At 44.9% G+C, this 21,051-nt stretch overlaps 2 protein-coding genes across 2 annotated transcripts; one reads left to right on the forward strand and one right to left on the reverse strand.

Annotated features, from left to right (window-relative positions):
* Nucleotides 1-193: 193 nt before the first annotated feature.
* LOC149372219 (juvenile hormone acid O-methyltransferase-like) lies at nucleotides 194-3,166 on the forward strand. Its single transcript, XM_089566623.1, has 3 exons — nucleotides 194-1,037; nucleotides 2,107-2,281; nucleotides 2,665-3,166. The coding sequence occupies exons 1-3, from the start codon at nucleotides 453-455 to the stop codon at nucleotides 2,841-2,843; spliced, it is 939 nt and encodes a 312-aa protein (XP_089422749.1). The 5' UTR covers nucleotides 194-452; the 3' UTR covers nucleotides 2,844-3,166.
* A 223-nt stretch (nucleotides 3,167-3,389) lies between these two features.
* On the reverse strand, nucleotides 3,390-21,021 carry Iswi (nucleosome-remodeling ATPase imitation SWI). Its single transcript, XM_089566619.1, has 18 exons — nucleotides 20,817-21,021; nucleotides 20,096-20,161; nucleotides 19,829-20,001; nucleotides 18,419-18,620; nucleotides 16,276-16,455; nucleotides 15,238-15,393; nucleotides 14,024-14,155; nucleotides 12,919-13,234; nucleotides 12,421-12,632; nucleotides 11,825-12,110; nucleotides 11,208-11,476; nucleotides 10,335-10,445; nucleotides 10,135-10,248; nucleotides 9,093-9,218; nucleotides 8,536-8,652; nucleotides 6,879-7,226; nucleotides 5,254-5,373; nucleotides 3,390-3,782 (listed from the first exon to the last, which is right to left on the reverse strand). The coding sequence occupies exons 1-18, from the start codon at nucleotides 20,892-20,894 to the stop codon at nucleotides 3,723-3,725; spliced, it is 3,066 nt and encodes a 1,021-aa protein (XP_089422745.1). The 5' UTR covers nucleotides 20,895-21,021; the 3' UTR covers nucleotides 3,390-3,722.
* Nucleotides 21,022-21,051: the final 30 nt, after the last annotated feature.

Raw genomic sequence — 21,051 nt, forward strand, 5'->3', positions numbered from 1 at the left:
CAGTGCAAAATCACGCACACTCCTCAAAATTTAAAAACAATAACAACAATGCGCATACTGCGTTAGAAACAAGCTACTAAAGAAACACTATTTTAGTATAACTTAATAACACATTTACGTGTTGCCCTATTACAATCGCGAATGCGACGACTAAGTTTCAGTTTCGGTTTTCAACCTCCACTATAGTTGCTGGTTTAGGAGTTATATTTTGGCCGATTCAGCTAAAAGCGCAGCAAAATGTACTAAATTTTACCGATCTTTCACGACTTACCTTTACAAATGCCGCAAAACCTTAGCGCCAGCCAGCTCCACTGCCTTCCAGAAATAGCTCGCCCCACGCGCGGACCACGGCCCGAGACCCAGAATAGACGGCGGACATCCTCCCACTCACTCTAAACACTTTCTGCCACTGCCCCAACAACTCCCGGAAGTGATCGGCTTCACATTTCGCCATGACATCCACGCTCACCGTCGAAACGCCTCAACAGCCCAAGTCGCGAAGCGTAAGCAAGAACAGCTCCATCAACAGCCTCTACACGGAGGGGAGCAATGTGGAGAGCGGCTACATGTGCGCACTCCAGGAGCGGCTGCTTGCCGAGTGCGCCGGGCTCACCAGAGATAGCGACTGGCAGCAGGCGCTGGTGCTCGAGATCGGTTGCGGGTGCGGCGACACTACACGACAACTCTCTGACCGCCTCTCACCGCTGCTCATCCGCGGTGTCCTCGGCATAGACGCGAACCAGGAAGCCATCGACTACGCCTTCTCAGTGCACGCCGACGAGAAGACCGACTTTGCCATGGCCAACGTGGAAGACCAGAACACGTTCGAGCTCAAGTGGGGCGGCCGTTTCGACTGGTTGTTCTCGTCGCACGCCCTGCTCTTCGTCAAGGACCAGGCAAAGGCGCTCAGGAACTTGATGTGGTGTCTGAGACCTGGAGGCCGCTGTTTCATCTCAGTGCCGGCAGCGAAGCCAACAGACCTCCACTCGGCAGTTGTCAAAGTGATCCAGTCCTCGACATGGAGCAAATACTTTGAGGCAAGCTACTTGTACTTTCGTTATACTGTAGATGCATATGCGACAGCAGGTAATGGCCCAGCAGTGTGCTTCAGCTGTAACCGATAAATATAACAGGCCTGTTCTGTCTGTAGATCAGAAACAGCACTTTATGGCAGCTTTTAGAAGAGGTTTCCGACAGTTTTGTATAAGACCTTAAAGGCAACCACTCGATGGACAGCGAGCAGGCTCACCTCAATTTACAAGGAACTAAACTCTGCAAGAACTGCGACATAATAGTGAGCAGGTGCATAATATGGATTTTTTTGTTGTCGTGGTGTGCCATTTGAGCCACTTCCACGTTATTATAATGTGTACTACAACGCTCGATACAACCTGCATTACTAAAGCCAAGGTTTCGAATTTTCTTAGAGGGCAAGAACCCTAGGGCTATGAAAAGTTATACATTAACAGCCAACTGAATTAGTACAGTTCCCTTTCCCTTGCGTATAAGTTCAAAGCATCTGAGCGCATGCATTCGCGATCACACAATAGTCACTACTGATGGGTTGCAGGTTACATTAACACAACGGTACAAGCATCATTTAATCAGCACCTGCTTAACAGTGTTATGTACTATTAGCGTCAATTGAAACGCAAACAGCACAACTCGCAGATATTATACTAGGGAGGCAAAACACATGAGCAGTTGATTTTCCCATCGAAGCCAAAAAGACCGCTCTTCTGAAATGTTAATAGCCCACGCCTGTATTTCACCTCCAGCCTCTAACATGCTTGATTTTTTGCGCTCGCGTGTTTTGTTCGCGTTTCATTTGACGCTGATAGTACATCTTACTGGCAAGAAACTGCAACAGCACAAAATTTGGCAGCTGAAATCATTACTGATTAGTTCATAATATATAAAATAGAATGCTAAAATTTTTATGCTGTGAAAGTGCTGCATGTGCTATCATTGTTAAGCCTGTAATGGTAACACCCTTTGGAGCTTACTGCAAAAAACCTGCCGTCTATTTCATGACGATTGCATGCTACTGTTATGACCTTTGAACAAGTGTGCTTGTTGAAAAAGATGCTTTAATTGCTTACACAGGCAATTCCAGACTTGGTTGCAGATATGGCTGATAAGAACTTCAATCGTCTTTGGTTTCATCACCCACAAGCAGACCGCATTTACTCAGCACTGCTTGAACAAGTTGGCTACGAGGTGCTGAAGACTAAGCAGCTGGAGTTCAAATACAACTTTGCATCAACGGCAGAATACAAAGGTAAACTGTGACATAATCCATGCATCCTCGAAAGACATGCTAGAGAGAATTTTTCAGAATCTGGAACCGCCTTCAAGGACATTTTAAACGTCTTTTGTTGCATTCTGTATGTATTACACTCATACACATTCTTTTCCGCTCTAAACGCACTATGTTTACCAGCTCCATTTGTTACCTACTTCTGAGCAGGATGAATAGACCTCCAATGCTTTTTTTTTTTTTAATTCTCAATTTCTGAGGTTGCGCTCGAGGAGAGGACGTAGAGATCTGCTGCATGAAACCAGTAACCGATGCTCAAAAGAAGGACCCAAGCATATGCTTCCCGAAGTTAATATGTTCAAAGCTGCACATGATATCATGCATTTGCAATTCTTTCTTTGCAGAATTCCTGGAGACAATGTTTGCAAAGCCAATTCAGCTCATCCCTGATGCAAAGAGGCCCACATTTGTTCGTGAACTCGCCAAAGCTGCCCTGAAGAAGATGAAGAAAAACAAAGATGGCACATACACCTGGGTTGTAAAATATGTGCTTGTCCTAGCAAGGCGGCCAGAGTTACTTTGAAAAAATATACATATATATTTGTAGCAGGTCAACTTTTTAGCATATGACCCTGTCAGTGTTGAAAGGCAAGTATCCATATGAATGTCAAAACACTGCCATTCAGCGTTACAAAAACAGTCGTCACCCATTTAGCCGTTGCTGTAGCATTTGCAAATGTTTTTGTACAGTTCATGCTTAAAAGCTTATAGTAATTGCTAGCAAAGCTTGCGATAGCAACTATTAGCTCAATGTAAGCAAACATTTAAGAAGTGCTGCCGTGTTCAAATAGAGCGACGAAGTAACTTTTGTATATTGTAAATTGCAATAAAAAATCAAGGGCCTGACAGCAGACTGAAAATGCTTCCCACATGTACATCCGTTCTGATTTACTTACAAATGTATGCTTTCAGTGTCAATAAAAAAAAGTTTTTCATGACGCGTTATGTTTGTCCCCTCTCTGTGGTTTGTCTTTTGTTTGCGCTCACCTGTTTCCTTTAAAAACTCATGCCGCAACAATCCCAAACCAGTTCTATACACACCAAGCAAAACAAGATCCAAACAACTGCATGGTACTAAGAATTGACATTTATTGTGACAAACATGCAAGTTCGGAATGGGCGATTTTGTGTCCCAGCCAAATCCACCTCCCTAGGTCATAGAGTAGGTTGGCAATAATAAATATACAGTGCCACGAGATGATGTCAAGAAACAGCATGGGAGCTCGGCAAAAAAAGGAAGGGAAATGTGCGTGGCACGGACTGCAATGAAAGCTACAATTAGGGCACGGACAATACAAAACATACAAATGCACCGCTGGGAGAGAGAATGTCCTTACACACTATATGTACACGGGTCACCACCTTACATTACTGGATGGAATATTTGGCAACAAGTGCCCCATCACTGAGTCTTCCGCTTCTTCTTTCGGCCTTCAGAAATACCGTCCATCTTGCGTTTTCCCTGTAACACAAGTTAGCCACAGTAAACGCTTTTGTTGCAAGGAGCGCACCCACAAAAGCACTTCTCTTCACTGAAAAAGACACTGCTCTTGCCCCACCAAAGCCACAAATTCTTTTCTAGATTACTCCACAGCAGAACTGATACCATACTGCCGATAACCAACAAAACCAGAGCTACCAACCTACTGCTATTAATTAAACGCTAACCTGACCTACTTGACAATTCATCTCCTCATAGGGCAATACAGGATGTAATGTAACCATATATTATAAAATGCAACTGAAGCAAAAGCTATTTTCACCAAAACTTGAATTTAAAAAACACCAAACATGCGTCTTAATAGACTTTATGACTGGAAAAGGCCAAAGCAACAACCAAATATTTGCAAACTAAAATCCATTTTTTTTTTTAACCCTTTGAAGGTTTTTGCCGTATATGTACGGCGGCGGTTTTCTGTCCCGCAAGGTCTTTGCCGTACGGGTACGGTTTCGATCTTCCGTTTGAAATTTTGCGCCAAAAGAACAATGCGTGCTCACTGGGGGGTGCTGCCACCTCTTAGGACTTACAAGAAGTGTTTGAATTTTGTGCTGCCTTCTTACGGAGATAAGCAGAACTTATGTCTAGCTTTAGCGCGGCGGCACAGACTGCGGCAACACCCCTTTTGTAGTTTTGGTTTCGCTGCGTGATCGCAACGGAGTCGCGCGAAATTTGAGTTTTCTTTTTGTCAGCACTATCTTGCAGGGGCTGCCGAAGTTGATTTCTATCTTTATTGGCGCTGCTCTTAGCTTGCTTATCACCGTTGCTCGCGAGGTATTCTCGCCCTCTGTGGCAACGCGCCTACGCGGTTTTCGATTCCGCCGCGGGATCGCAACGGAGTCGCGCGAAACGTGTTTTCTCTTTGTGGGCACTGTTTTGCAGAGGCGGCGAAAGTTGATTTCTATCTTTATTGGTGCTGCTCTTAGCTTGCTTATCACCATTGCTATTCTATTCTATTGAACATTTTCCAGTTGTGAGTGATGCTGTCACCAAAGTACTGTTCCTAATTTTTTTTTACTATTTATTCTCGATTATATACATTTTGTAGATTCAAGATCAGCAATAAAGTAATTTGACCACCTGGGAAAGTTTTCTTCAAAATAATTCGACCCTCAAAGGGTTAATCTTGAGCATGAAAATAGTTTTGCACCAAACAAATCGTAAGAACAGTAAATTTTTAATTTTCTGCGACAATGAGACCACGGTCCTCCCTGATGCTGCTGTGACACTGGCACCACAAGCAAAGGCTTGCATGCCAGTGCTGCATAAAGTCATTTGGAATAACTTTCTTTTGTTTTCCACTGTTCTTTTGATGCAAGCTGCAGTCTGTACTGCACTGGAGAGGTAACTTGCTCTCCAAGCCTGTGACGTAATTTGATCACCTACAATGACTACTACATGACACTGAAGGAAAATAGTGGGGGAGGGGGCTGACCTTGGGCGTACTAGGGCGGCCACCTCCTCGCCGCTTCCTCTCAGCCTTTTCTTTCTCCTCCAGCTCCTGGTTTTCTCGCTCTATGAGCGTGATGAGCGTGTTGCACCGTCGCTGCAGCTCCTGCACATGTCATCAACAGAAGCCACGAGCTCAATTAACACGGCAAGGTTCCAGTGGCAAGGTTCCAGTTTCGTAGTGAAAGGCAAAAGCATGGTGTGGAATCCTCTGCAAATAGCACGTTTACTCATATAAGAAAAAGTACTAAAAAAAAAATTAACGAAAATTTGAGGGGATAAGCTCATTACACAGGGTAATACAGCAGGGTCGTGCGAATATTCAAAGGTTTCAGATATCGCAGAGAATAATGCGATATTCGATTTAGCTTCGAGGCGAACAGCATATTCAAAAACCTCGAATATTTTCAAAGTATTTCGAAGTTCGAGAATTCAGAAAAATATGCAGCTGGAAGAAGCAGTCAATGGTCTCATGCGCGCTCTGACTCTTCTGCATGATCACACCGCTCTAGATGCCCGCATGTGTTGTGCATACGGCATGGCGGCCGCATCCTCAAACTCTGCCTTTGACAGCAGGTTCTTTAACGTGCACTGACATCGCACAGTACACGGGCCACTAGAAAATCGCCTCCATCAAAATTCGAACCCGCGTCTTTCGGGTCAGCAGCCGAGCACCATAACCACTGAGCCACCGCGGCGACTGTAACAAGGTTTGTATATGCATTCGCAAAAGCTTACATTTTTACTACCAAAATAATGGGTGTGTTCATTATGCGAGCAAATCTGGAGCTGCTGGTATTAAAGCATCGCCTGTATGTGCACCCTATTCACACAACTAGGAGCAAATGATGTAAACTGCAGTACATTCAGACAAGGAACACCTAAAGTGTTCAAATTCCAATAAGTATTAGCAAGGATACCTTGAATGGCATCTATTTTCCCTGCTGAAAATCATAACCATATAGTATTCTTTTCAAATTCTATGCTGGAGTAAACCCAATTTTGACCACTGAATGCAATCTGGGCCACACTGCCCTGATGAGGCATTTTCCAGCAAAAGCTCAAGAATTGCAGGCGATACCACATGTGGCAAATTCTGTATGGTGGCACCTGAAGCACTGTTTCAAAAGCCTGCAAGTGTTTAAACTGGTTCACACTTGCTAGAAGCACTAGCTGGCTTAGTTAGCCAACTTGTTATACAAGCCATTACAAGGGAATCCATACACTCAATTCCTTTCACCCATACTTTAGGACAACCTTTTCTGGATGTTTGAAAATTGCAACGCAGACAATGCACCCTAACCCGTCCATCACCTTGGCCTCAACACCAACATTAAACGGCACTGCTGACAGTCCGAAACATGTTACTTTCAAAGCTATGGTGGAAGTCTGCCATCTCAAAGACTCTGGGACAAGATACTCCAAGCAGACAGATTACAGCCTGGTCAATCAGAAGACCTATTGGGTCCCAGACAATAAGTTCGACAAGTCACTCCTGCAGCACTCGCATGAAACAGGCCCTGAGCTTGATCACTCAATCCCTTTTTCATTTAAAGCTGCATGAAAACATGTGCAAACAGAAAAAGGTGCCACGTGCAAAGTGCGACTCACAGCGGCCGTTCGAGACTTGATGAACCAGTCGAAGCGGAACTGTGGTGCCTGTCGTATGGCAGCTCGAAGCTCGTCGTAGACGTTCTCGCGGTCAAAGCCCAGCTTGTGCAGCATGCAGACGAGGAACCGGTCCTCCTCCTCGGTGTAGTTCTTGCCCTTGTTGGTGCCGTAGGCCATGCGCAGCTGGTGGAATGGAGCCCGGTAGCGGCTCATCTTGGCCTCCAAGGCGCGCTTGATGGACGCCCGCCTCTGGATGCGGGCCTCTCCCTTCTCAATCTGCCCCATGAGCCGCTCGATGTCCTGCAGCTCGTGGCAGCGCTCCCAGAAGACAGCAGAGTACTCCATCACCTGCCGGGGGCACATTTCTACATTTGCAACTGTGTCTCTCAGTCCCAAGCTGTTTGCCTTGCACTTATTTTCCATAACTTTCATGCTCTTATATTATAAAGCTGCTTTTGCATCTCCTGCATTTTATAGTGACTGCACAGATATTGGTCATAACTTAAAATTTTCTCTACAACCTAACAGTCTTCCACTAAACTTGTTTTTAGAAGGCGGCAAGGACTTCATCGACAAGTTTAAGCCAGCTTGTCATACATGTTCCTTGCATTTTTTTTCCTTTGTGCAGAAAAACACAGATTTAAGTTTTATGTACCTAAAAGACCACAGCAAAGTCACTTTGCAATACTCACACTATGTTTTATGTCAAGAGTCAAGCAGTGTTGACAGATTTACTTTGTCATCCACAAGTCCACAAGTTTTTCCATAGCACTCTGAATCAAACACCTTACATTTCTCATCCGACCCGCATATCTCACCGCACTGCACACCCTTTTCAGATCGCCCGGCCTCTATCGCGCACTTCAACTTTTTCAGGTTCCTTTTTTCCCCGCACCATTGTTGACTGGAATGCCCTCCCCGCCGATGTTGCCGCCATCACGTGCCCATCTTCATTCTTATCCGCTGTAAACACTTGTATCATACTGCAATGACATACATGTATTTATTATTGTTGAATATATTAACCAACCCCTTATGTAATACCCCCTGAAAGGGGTCTTTAAGGTGAATAACGTGAAGTGAAGAACTGGTCATGCTCTACTACCAGCTACTACAACTTTAAGAGCTATGTTGCTGTCCACTTAACCACATACTTGACGCAAACAAGGTCACCAGTTCCAACACGTAGGGCACCATAAGTTGTTTGTTTTCGTCCCACTACACCACAGGCTGTACAAAATGCTGCAGTAAAGTACTCAAGATTTTCACCAATTGGGGTTCTTTACCGTGCACTGACATCATACAGCAACACAGGTATTTTTGCATTCTGCCTCCAATGCAGATTGATGCTGAGCAGCCAAACACCACAGCAACCAACTCATTCACTGTGTCTGGTAGACGACTGAGCAGCAATGACCTGCTGTGTCATAAGAGTGATGATCTGCACATGGCTTTCATTTTTTACATTGCCATCTGCTCAACATTCATTTCTCGGTCCCCCTGAAAATTCGTGACAAGGTTCCTCATAGGCGTCACTGCAATGCCTTGGGCATCCAGTGATCATCATTGGAGCAGCCTAACTGAAGCACAATTGACAGAGAGAAGCTCACCAAAGTGACCTCACTGACATTCTCCAAAAACGACGCCAAGTACTTGCCTCTTCGGGTGTCTTCCCCTCCACATCCCTGGCAATGCTCTCAATGTCATCACGACCATACTTTTCGTTGGCCTTGATGAACTGGTTGAAGTCCCGTCGGGCCCAGTTGGTGAACCCCTGCAAGACAATGCACTCTCTCAGCAAAAAGAAAAGGCAAAAAACAAAAAAGAAGAAACCTTTAACAATAAGATAAAAATAAAATAGGGTGCCCTGGTTTAACCAATATCTAGCACCTGGGCTTGTGGCTAATCACTTTGTAAAACAAGGGGCTGACACACTGCCGAGTAACCAATACACGCTTGCTACATGCTTCAGCAAGTGCGTTCTGTGTCTTCCATTCTGTTGTGACCAGGCCTGTGTGAATATTTGATGATTTCAAATATCCAGTCAAATAGTCAAGTGCGACGGTATGAGGATAAGAGGGAGCTCACCAAAGACAACCAACACAAAAGACAAGCAGTTGCAGGGAAATAGTGAGCTAACAATGCACAAATTCAACTTGACCACAAGACAGAATGATGACAGAAGCACTGATCTTGCCAGTACAGCCAGCCCACCTCTGTTAGTAGTTTCTCCTTCTCAGCCAGCTCCTCCTCGGTGAGGGGCTCGGACTCATCGATCTTGGCCTGTTCTTCCCGCTGGATACGTCCGGCGTCTGATCCGAGGTCAGGATTCTTTGGAACCTAATTGTATATGGGCGGAGGCAGTCGTGCAAAAACACTGCTTAGTTGGCTACATTAAAGCCCATCAGTAACTCCTGAGCTAAAGCACAAGCATGATCCTGTAGCCAGAAGCAGAGACACTGAGAGGTGTTTACAAGCTCCTCACAGTGACGCTGATCGCAATGCTTTATACAAATATGCAAACATCTGCAGGAGAAAACCAGCAAAACAAAACCAGAAAAACAGCAGAGACTAACGGTAAAACAATGTTCGTCTGCACAGCTGCCATAAGCAGGCATAAGCTTAAAACTTTAAGAGAGGGCAGTTGCAGTCGGTGTCATACGGTACAGTGCAATTAAAGCTTGAAGTGGGCAGTGCAGAACCACCTGGTGCTATGAAAAATACTTATCTACCATCGCTTCCATGCATTATCCCATGCTCCTGAAGTACCACTATTAATGGTATTAATAGTAGCGACTGCAGATGCCGACCAATTTTTCGGACTCAATGGGATCTGATAAACGGTCCGTAGTCACTTGAAAAAAGATCACTCTGCTACAATAAACCGGCTTGAAAAATCGCGAACTTCATCATTCTCCGCATTCAGTTGCAAGTGATAATATTCCTACATTTGGTTTGTAAGCAACAATAGCACAACCTTGTGGCTTCTATTCCAAAAGCTGCCAGTTTGATTCGATCATTTTAAACCTTCTGCAGCAGGTCTGTAATAGTGCTGGGTGCTAAGATCTTAGCTTTTGTGATGACCTCAATTGGCTTGGTTAATTTCCACCTGAAACTCGTAAAAATCCCTCTCCAACAATTTTGTTCCACACTGAGAACATTCTACACAATGCCACTCTTTGTCACCTCTAATACGGCATCTTCCATCTCTTTTTAGAGGCAGCCTTAGCCACCCCGAGAGACTGCGGAGCCTCACCTTGTATCCTATGGTCTTGCGATAATAGTAGATCTCCTTATCCAGCAGCTCAAACAGCCTCGGAGGGAAAAACTGGAAATCCTGGATGTTTGGCTGCTTAGGAGGTCTAGGTGCCTGTACGAAAACATGCAATGAAAATGTCAGCGCCAACGCAAAGTATGACAAGCTGTGTAAATTAATAAAGTGAAATGACAAATCACCTTGGGGGCTTTTGGTTCGCTCACACGCAGGGCCTCCCTGAAGTACGCGTCGACCGCATAGTTGGCCTTACGCTCCCGCTTGGGCGGTTCGATCCAATTCAGCCCCCCGCTCTGCAATAGTGATAAAAAGAAGCATCTGTAGCAGAGAAACAATGCCGCATAATTTTTGGCTCAGAAATGTAAACACATTTAACCTGCAGAAACAATCCAACTGATTAGTTGCAATTAGTAATATTTCATGCTGAGAAGCACAAACCAGACGCAGCGAAAAAAGCTTGTCTTGTTGAATGCATGATCATTACTTTTGATTCAAAGCTCATCAGTGCCCACTGACGTGCTTTCTTTTTTGCATGTCAAAGGAGTAAAAGCAAAAAGCATGAGCCAGTAAAACTTAGTATCCTATACATAACCCCCCCTACATCTTTGTTCCAAACAGAACCCCATGTTAATAACCTTAAGGAATCAAGCTTTCAGTGTCTACAGAATCTAAACTTTACTTCAGAAGATTCCCTGCTCAATATTTACATTTCTAGTGGTCTTGGTTTTTGCACTCGTAGCCATCCTGCATTTTATAGTGTGTGGCGTGTTTCTGCATATGCTAAATTTGTATCTTGCTTTGGTTCATACTCCCATCCACAATTACATTTGCTTTCTGTAGCTCTGCTGCACTTTACGAAATTGAATAATGGTCACAAAAAAGAAGGCAATATGCATGCAATGGAGTAACTTGCCCGCACAGCACGATCAACTCTAATGAGCTCACCCAGCTTTTTCTTCTGCCTTTAGAACTGCCTTTACAACAAACGTATGTTTTCTTATCACACCTCATCAGACCCAACTGCAACCTCAATGAATTCATCCTCATCCTCTCACCTTCTGCTTCTCTCGGTAGTCCTCCCCCTCGAACTTGTAGACGGACTCTTGCGGAGTATCCAGGGTGAAGTTCCGCAGAGAACTCTCGCCGAGTGACTCAAGCTTGGTCTTAAGCTCCTCTGTCTTGCGCTCTCCTTTCTCCAGAATGGCGTCAATGTCCTCGTCTGTGATCTCACTCTCCTTGGAGGCAAAGATGTGGTCGGCACCGTGCCGGATCATACCTAGCATCTCCTCCTTGCCCATCTTGGCCTGGGCGTCCACCAGACGACCTGCATTTTGTTTTCCCCCCCATCTCAGTCTCTGGTCCATGCATTCAGTCCACTCACCAACCAGGTATCATCAACATGAGCCTTCCAGTTACATCACTGCAGGAAAAAGGCTTCTCCCATTGGTCACCAACTAACCCTGTCTTACACCAGCTGAAGACATTCTAATGCCACAAACTTCCTATGCATTTGTCAACCTGAGTTGAACACCAGACGATGGTGTTCACTGCCACTGAATTTTCAAGTTTTCCCTGTGCAGGTTCACCCGTCAAATGGTATGTTCCTAAGTGCGTCCTGATTCCAGCACCAATAATTGCAGTGTGATGGAAGAGTTAGAGAAAAGAGGCCAACCTTGCTGGATGACAACCGTGTCAAGGCGCAGCTTGACCTCGGCCCTCTCCACAATGCGCTCCTCGACGGTGTTTTCAGTGATCAGACGGAACACGCGCACAGCCTTGGTCTGCCCGATACGATGGGCTCGGTCCATGGCCTGCAGGTCGACCTGAGGGTTCCAATCTGAGTCGAACAGGACGACAACATCGGCCGTGGCCAGGTTGATGCCCAACCCACCCGCGCGGGTTGAAAGCATGAACAGGAACTTGTCGCTGTTGGGCTTGTTGAACTCGTTGATGGAAAGCTGTCGGGACAAGAGCACAAGGAAAGAAAGGCACCATCAGAACAGATGAATCAAAAAAAGTTTATACCAGCATGCATTACTTTATGCCAAAATTTTCCCTCTGGTTTCTTCTCATTGTGTGTGCAGTGAGAGGTGCTGTAACACAGGTGCAGTTAACTGTAACACAGCTAACAAAAAACTGCTTCAGTATGAAGCAAACTGTGCTTTGCAACATTATGGATACAAGCATTAAGAAACAATCAAAAAGAAACAATAAAGACAGCTACAAGAGCAAGGAAAAAAATAAAAGGAAGGCAAAAGAAGGACTGACTGTTCGCTCCTCGTGAGGTGTCTGGCCGTCCAGACGGCAGTAGCCGTAGCGTCGCCAAAGGCAGTAGTCCTCCAAGATGTCAAGCATGCGTGTCATTTGTGAGAAGATGAGCACACGAGAGCCCTGGGCCTTCAGCTTGGGCAGCAGCTTGTCAAGGATCACCATCTTGCCACAGTTGTAGACTATGTGCTCATCTGTCGTGTAGGGTGGTCCTGTAAAGAGCAAACAGCGAAGAAATGAAATGACACTTTCACCAACCTAAGTTCCCGATACAAACAGTAAACCTCCGTGTTTGAATGGTGCGCTTTTGCCACTAGTACTATAAAGTTATTCTCTTGTGCTCTGGTGAAAATTCTATGCACAGACTTTTACTGTAAGCCTTGACACACAGTCTTGCTCAAGTAGTCTCATCTTCTCAACCCCCTCCATGGTGGCAGATGCATGGCAGCATCATGCCATCTAGGAAGTTAACTGCTCTTAATGCAACTCTAAACTCACCAGGCTCAGCACCATCGAAGAGGTACGGGTGGTTGCAACATTTGCGCAGCTGCATGAGGATGTTGAGCAGCCGCATTTTATCCACTTTTCCTGCTCCGTTGACAACGTCGATGTCCTTGAGCAGGCACTTGGTGTACCACTCGCGCTGCATCTTGGACAGGCCGACATACACCTTCACCTCTTTCTTGGGAGGCAGCTTCTTCTCCACCTCAGACTTGAGACGACGCAGCAGGAACGGGCGCAGCACCGCGTGCAGCCGCTCCACGAGGTGGTTGTCGCCCAGACAGTTGTTTGTGTTGAACCAGGCATCGAAGTCCTGCACAATAATGGGACGACAATGCTGTCAGGCTGCATTCACAGCACAACCAGCGGCTGTGTTCTGGAATCACTTCCACGAATCTTTCAAAATGCACCTAATGACCAGCGCAGTGAAAGCAGATGCTGCAAAAGAAGTTTGTGGGCAGGCAAACTTCCTCACATCAACATCAATTCAATGCCACACAGCTGCTGAGCGCATTCATGGGAACTAAGGAATAGGAGCCTTTCACAGGTTCGTTTATAAATAGCCATGCAGCCTTTTCTCCAGCTAACCATGACTTCTCCCAAAACCAGATGAGAACGATGCCCTCATTGCTATCGCAGCTAATTCCACAAACTTAAAGACACATTAACATTTAACATTGCTTTTGAAGCCTTATGTGGACTTGGCTTGTGCAGCTGAAAGTGCTTGACAAGGTACCAGCTTGAATGGCGCACTGTAAGAAAGTGACAGTGTTGATTGCCTGGTTTAACAGTACTTGACCTCAATGCCCTCACAGCCTGGCCTCGAAGGGCCTTATAAGGACCTGAGGATACTGAATGGTCTGTCATTATTAATCTAAGTACTGCTCTCAATTCTACAGCTAAGACTGAAACAGTCAGCCACGCAGAAACTCACCAATTCAGTCCACTCAGTACAAACTTTAAGATGTAATGAACAAGTACCACGCGATAGACGTGTTCGTTAAAAGCACACTAAACTACAGTTCACCATGCTAGAGGCATCAGGCCACAAGTAGGCACACTAACTTATGCCAAATTTTAAATTAAAAAAAAAAATGAATACCTCGGATGAGTTGAAGACATCGGGAAGAAGAAAGTTCAGCAGCGCCCACAGCTCGTGCAAGTTGTTTTGCAGCGGGGTGCCGGTCAGAAGTAGGCGGTTGGTCGTTTTGAACTCCCGGACAATCTCGGAAAGCTGCACAGTTTAAAGGATATGACAAGAAGGTCAAAAGTGAATTTCCGATAACCATGACAGCAGCACTCAAAATAAAGCGGCATATGTTCCAAGACAAAAGAAACAAGTGTGCGCATCTCCTACAGAGCTCTTAACAGTGGGCCACATGAGACGCTTTTCAGACTATTCGGAGACACAGTTCTGCTGCCAGCGACCCAATTTGTGTCGAAAAGAAGCCAATATATGAAGCAACGAAGAAAAAAAAAAACATTAACGTCACACTGGCGCAGGAATGGCTGATAGTCAATGAAAGCCAAGCAAGCCGTCATGAGATTCTGTGAGCACCACAGCAGAATCTAGAAGATAACGTAGTTTTCTGCGTCATCTTCTTGGAGTTAAAGGTCTGAACATGAGTCAGAGATGGGCATTAATAAAAAAGTGACTGCTGAAAGCATGAATACAAACAAAGGCTTACAAAGGAGAGCATAACAGTAAAAAAATGCACTAAGCGTCCATTCACATGAACACCAACCGCCTGCGACGTTTCACCTGCATGAGCACCGACGATGAAAAAAGGGGGAGGGGTTTCTTCCTTGGCACATATAGAAGGCCGTTACGGTTGCTTGGGCTAAGAAACCGCTGCCCTAAAGGACCACTGGCTATCTATTCTCCACATTACATGCCCTGCCCATGTCCATTTCGTCCTTTTGATTTCAGATGAGATATCACTAACTCTTGTTTCTGTAACTTATTCTGCACTCTTCCCACCTTGACGTTATTTCAGTCATCTTCCTCTCTATAGCTCACTGCACCGTCGCAATCTAATCTCAAGCCCATGTACACATATCTCATAGAACAAAAGTTGCTTTATATATGTAGTGCAATTATCCCTGCCTTGTCTTCTGGTCCTCACCCTTCTGTGTACTGTTGCTGCATTGCGAGTGACGTTGCCCCTTACACTTAGAACACAAGCTGCTAAGCTGCATGGGCAAGGAAGCAGTGTCACTCATTCCATTCTGACATTTAACTGATTAATGCAAAAAAAAAACAGTTAAGTTAAATGGACAGCTCATCACTTTCACACCGCCATGGCAGAACCTTACCTTAGATTTTTCATTTTTGATGCGGTGAGCCTCGTCGATGACCAGGTAGCGCCAGTTGAACTTCTTCAGGACAGCCTTTTCACGGATGACCATCTCATAGGAGGTGACGCAAACGTCCCACTCACCAGGCATCAGTGTGTCTCGGATAAGCGCAGCCTGCAAGAACCCCACCACCATCAAAATGGAATTGAACAAGTTTTATCATCAAAGTACACCCAATGCTTTGTGACGAGTGCGGAAATTCACAACCTAAAGAGACACTGGGGGAAAACAGAAGACTGCCTACACCGACAGGGTACCACGTTCTAATTACAAAGAGGCCACTCTCACTAAAAACGGAGTTGTTATAAGCTAGAAAAAAAAAAAAACAAGAAATGAAATACAGGTGTTGCCCTCACTGGCCGACTTCGCAAGTAAAATGCGTGCGTCGACACTGAATGTAGGTTACAGATCCCAGAGGCTACGCTACACTTCCATTCACTTCATAACAATGGCAACTTGCCTTTTTCAATAACGATGTCAAGAGTTTGAATTGACTGGGGGGAAGATTTTTAGATCCAATTTTCTTGGCAACAGATGCATCTTTTGCTGCCTGACAAATGTCGGCGTACCCAGAAAGAGCTAGAGAATCAACTTTTACTGAGACTATAACTGAACGGAGTTGTCCTCAATGTCCATTTAATACGTCTATTATTGCACATTCAGTGCTACTTTCATTCACAGTCCCCACTGAGCTCCATCACTCTGGCCTCTTGGTCATTCAGTAAAAAATAAACTGTTTTCTAGTCATTGTCAATAGTGAAGGTGAAAAAATTACGTATAATCCACACCAAAACTACATCTAAGCTATGAGGCACACTGCACAAAACTCCAAATTGCTTTTCAAACATCAGATGTTAGAAACGCACCAAATCTCACAACATTCTTGCAAACCATTCTTGCAGGTGTCTCCACTACAGCTGTCCATCCAACCAGCAGAAACAAACTCACTAGTAAACCACCAAATCAACAGAGTCATTGTGAAATGCGAAGACCCACCCTGGCATTCTGGTCTCCAATTAGGCAGACGGTGCGCAGTGATGGGCACCACCTCTGGAACTCGCTCATCCAGTTGGCCAGTGTAGATTTAGGCACAATGACCATGTGCGGCCCATTGATGTTGCGGTAGTGCTTCATGTAACCCAACAGCGAGATGGTCTGCAGTGTCTTTCCCAGACCCTGTGGGAAAGGCAAAAATGGCACCATGAGCACAGCTCAGTATGTCACTCTAGCACATAATACAAGTTCAGTGCAGTGGAACACTCAGGCTGCTCAAAACAGGCAAGTAGAAAATGCAATTTAAGTCAGCTGAAGTAGCACATGAGCACCTAGAGAATCGTGATCACTTTAATTACCACGAACCACTAACTTTATCAAAGAAAGATATTAGGTCACGTGCAGATATGTGCATGCAGATTTGATCAAAGTGAAAATAACGTTGCTACAGTCAGACACAACTCAAGAACAAAGCGGCAGATGACCTTCAAAGGAGCCCCTTCAGCCAATGACATTCACCGATTCTAACCCTCCACCGATCCCATTGCACCTGTCAGCATGAAATCGCAGGGGGTGGCAGATGACTAGGGATTAACCACGGCTTAATCAGATTAACCGCAGCATCAAAAAAAATCGATCCACACCACTGGCTGGAGGGTCTCCTTTGAGGGGCACCTGCGACTTCGCTCTTGAGTTGCACCCAACTATACAGTTCAACACAAGACACGAAAAGAGTAGTGCTGGAAAGAATAAAAGTTGTGCACGGCAGACTAAGGACAGAATGCAAGCAAATACATTTGAAAAAGAACTCATGGGCTGCACTGCCATTTTAAAATGAACGCAAGGAAAGCTAATAGCAGTCTGGAATTCCTCTGTTCACCCATACACCTTTAAGCTTTTGCAAAGAGAACAGTGTTTCATTAGCAAAAGGGGAGAACCGCAGTTTCTTTGGATATTATAAACAATGTTATGAACCAACAATGTCACTACGCACAAAAATTTCATGACCACAGGAAAAATTTAAAATAAATGCACCCCTTTCTCAGTCATAAAAATCTAATCTGAGCTGTCAACAAGGCACCATAATGCTCTTTTAGCAAGAGGTGAACATTTAGTGTACCTACTTTGTATCACTTCATTTCCACTGTACTCGTTAAAGAAGTATAGACATCAAAATTTTCATGCATTTTTCCTTCCATGTAATGATGCACAAGACATCACAATGCATGAATCACCATATGATTTTCACCTACGACTGCTGAATAATTCATGATTGAATTTCCTATCTCACGCTGTTTCGGTCTCGGTTTCAACAGCCGAACGATGGCTGTGGTCTCAAAGGTCACATGAGGCGAGAAAAAAGTGAGATATAATCACTTATTCGTCATTTTAATTCACTACATTAAAGCCAGCCTGACTCAAAAGAATCAAAATGACAACGAATGAAGAAGCAGCAATTATACTGCAGGTTTTTCATGCCTCAAGTGGGCCAGTATTTGCTCCTTTAAGAGTTACAAGCCAGACTAGTTGCACAACTAGTCTGCGCAACTAGTCCGGCATGTCTTCAATAAAGCCTTCTGCTCATAATTTCAGCAAATAATACCTTGCAGTCAAACATTAGTTCTCGGGAGGCTAGCTGCCACAATTTCACTGACCTGCTCAAGCTTTTCTCCCTTTGCTGTTAGGCAGTTTACAGCAAGATGAATCCACCAAAAATTTTTTTATGCTAACTTGACATTAGCCAGCAGGTCGAAGACACTGGCCAAGAGCATTGTGATCACAGTCCCCATTCTAGTATCTTTCCCTATACGTCTGCCTTCAACATAGCAAAAGCTTGCTTCACCAAAAGGTGGTTACATTGTTTTTTTTTAAAGCTCCTTTGCATGTGAGCCAGCGCACTCAATTCCAGCGCACAAGGATAATGGTAAGCTCACAGCTTAACACAGACCACTCATTAGCTGTGTAACACTGTCCTTGATTGCCATCTTTTTCAGTTAAAACAAATTTCTGGAAACAAAGTCAATGTGTTACTAAAGTTTCAATCGAAAACATTGAAGCACACTAGCAACAAGACTCAGTTAAAAAGATTTTTCTTTCAAACAAACATGTGCTTGTTTTAACATAAATTTCAAGAAGGAAGCCTCACCATTTCATCGGCAAGGATGCCATTGATGCCGTGCTCATAGAGAGAGATCATCCAGTTGAGGCCTCGGATCTGGTAGTCTCGAAGTTCACCCCCCTTGATGTAAGTCGGCGAGGTCTCAAATCGAGTGACAGTAATTTCCTTCCGGCGGCTATCTGAGAGTAGCTCCTCATCTTCTTCCTGTTCCGTCATGCGATGTCGCAGGCTACAAAAAAACCAGATAAGCTAGTTAAAGAACTGTTTCAAAGTAACTGCCGAGATCAAACCACAACAGTTATCAGATCTGACAGGGACATTCCCCGCATATAAAGTGCACTGAAGTCACAAGCTGCAGAAAATAAACAAGACCTAGAAACGCAGAAAAAAAGAGATTAAAGAACCCTGAATTGTTTTCTTCCAACACCGAAATGGCATGAAGAATTTGGTACAATACATGCTTCATTCCATATTATATTGGTTAACACCAACAACTGAGCGCAAACTGACTAATATTTTCCTGATTGTTCCAACAGCCACACAAGTTGGCTTCAAAATGAGTAATACTTGTTGAGGGGCTAGTTGGTGCATGTTTCCAGAAAAGGACTGTAGCGCCGAAACAGACAACACACAGAAAGCTAGACGCCAGCTAGAAAGCTAGAAGCACCTGTCCCGTCTAGCTTTCTGTGTGTTGTCTGTTTCAGTGCTACAACCCTTTTCTGGCTTTAGTATCATGGTCCGGTTTTTTATTTCCACAATGACAACACTGAAGTGAAGAATGGTTCTTAACAACACTAAGTCGTGAAAAGCATTTGCGGTGACAGCGTCACATTATCTTTTTAGAAGGGGCGGCTATGAAGGCACTAGTTAAAAACTGCAATGACTTTGATGGTTTCTTGATTGATTAACAGTAACCCTAAATTGCCTTGAATATTTTAACACTATTTATAGCTTTATTTGGCACAGCTTTCACATATGGCATAGCCAGTATGTAAGCAACAAAAGAAACAATTGCAGGACATTATCACAACTTAGTGCTGATAAGCACCAACAGGAAGAGGCCTGGAATACCCTTGTAAATAGACAAAGCCGCCTCCTGAATGTTAACGAACAGCTAGCATCAGCGAGCAATCTTTCTTATCTCGCGATCTGGTTTTGGTTTTGGTTTATGGGGTTTAACGTCCCAAAGCGACTAAGGCTATGAGAGACGCCGCAGTGGAGGGCTCCGGAAATTTCGACCACCTGGGGTTCTTTAACGTGCACTGACATCGCACAGTACACGGGCCTCTGGTACTGCGCACTGTCGGTACGAGTGAAATGCGTCACCCTCTCGTTTCCAATGCACAAAATATATATCAACTGCAATATCTGGAATCAGCACTGCAAAGAATATGCATGACAAGACTGGAGCACTCGGAAACGAGTTATGTTACTTACTCTCCCATCGCTGCAAGTTTAGCTTTCTCGTCATTCTTCTTCAACTTCGGCCGACCTGGTTTTAGCTTGAGAGGTGAAGTAACCCCTTTCGCCGCGCTGCTGGTGGTCATAAAATGAGCAAAGATTTCTGTCTGCTGCAGCAGGTAGTCAAAGCGATTGCCCCTGTCCAGATCCTAAGCGGAAAAAATGCAAGAACACACACGGTGACGGTAACTTCCGAAAGCAGGGTGCTGTGCGACAGCACCGAACAATAGCTAAGCTTCTTACCAGCTTGCTATCGTAGTCTGTGTCATCCCTCTTTTCTGTTGCCAGGCCCTCCTCTTCATCCGGCGTCTGCGGCACAAGGAGATCGCGCGCTTAAAGAAAACGCACGCAAAACGGCGCGACGAGTCCTAAGTCGTCCCAAGTCACGTCAAGCGACAAGCAACGTCCTTGCAGCGTCGTCGCGGTCAGCTAGCTTCGCGTCGCCTAACGCTGAGAAGCCTGGTGCTCGGGGAGATGCAATTAAGGACCAAAATTGCACAATCGCGATAAATTTTACGAAATGTAAGCGGTACGTCATAAATGCCGGCTACACGGGAGACCGCCAAAACGCAGGCGGCTTCGCGGTTGGTCTTGACGGAGCGACTCCAGCGGACTGCCCAACACTATAAGTTCACAACAAGCATACATTGGCTTCCGCTGCTCGGGAATAATCTGATGCGAGAGATCGCATGGAAAAGCGGTGTTTCATCACTGCCTTCTAAAAAAAAATTGCGGCGATGTACTGCTGAACCCAAGCCCGCCAATACTCACGGTAGACACGAAGAACGAAGCCTCACACCGCCAAAACACAAGCTTAAGCCACAAAGACGTGAAAACAAATCTATTTCGATACTGCTAAGCTATGATCGACTAGTAAATTGTAGTAAATATATCGTTAATGAATCAATGGGGACGCCTGACAGGCTCAAAGTGGAAGCTGTTGCATGGTCGTTGTGCCACTTACGGACTCTTTCGTACTCTCCGGACTTTCCTCCTCTTCTTCAGGCATGGCTTCCACAAGCTCTGGATTTTGCTCCAGCATGTTGTTTCCGCTTACCAATAGTCTACTAATCGCTCTTCTCAACAATTAGATAGGACAGATCGCGCCACTAAGCATGTGCAGTACTTCCCGGCAAAATAATGCCAACCTTAACCTCGCCACAGCACAGCTTGGTGACACTGTAGTGACGCTAAAATGC

This window comes from Amblyomma mixtum, chromosome 1, assembly GCF_055824585.1.
Source record: "Amblyomma mixtum isolate Tamu chromosome 1, ASM5582458v1, whole genome shotgun sequence".
In the NCBI taxonomy this organism is placed as follows: Eukaryota; Metazoa; Arthropoda; class Arachnida; order Ixodida; family Ixodidae; genus Amblyomma; species Amblyomma mixtum.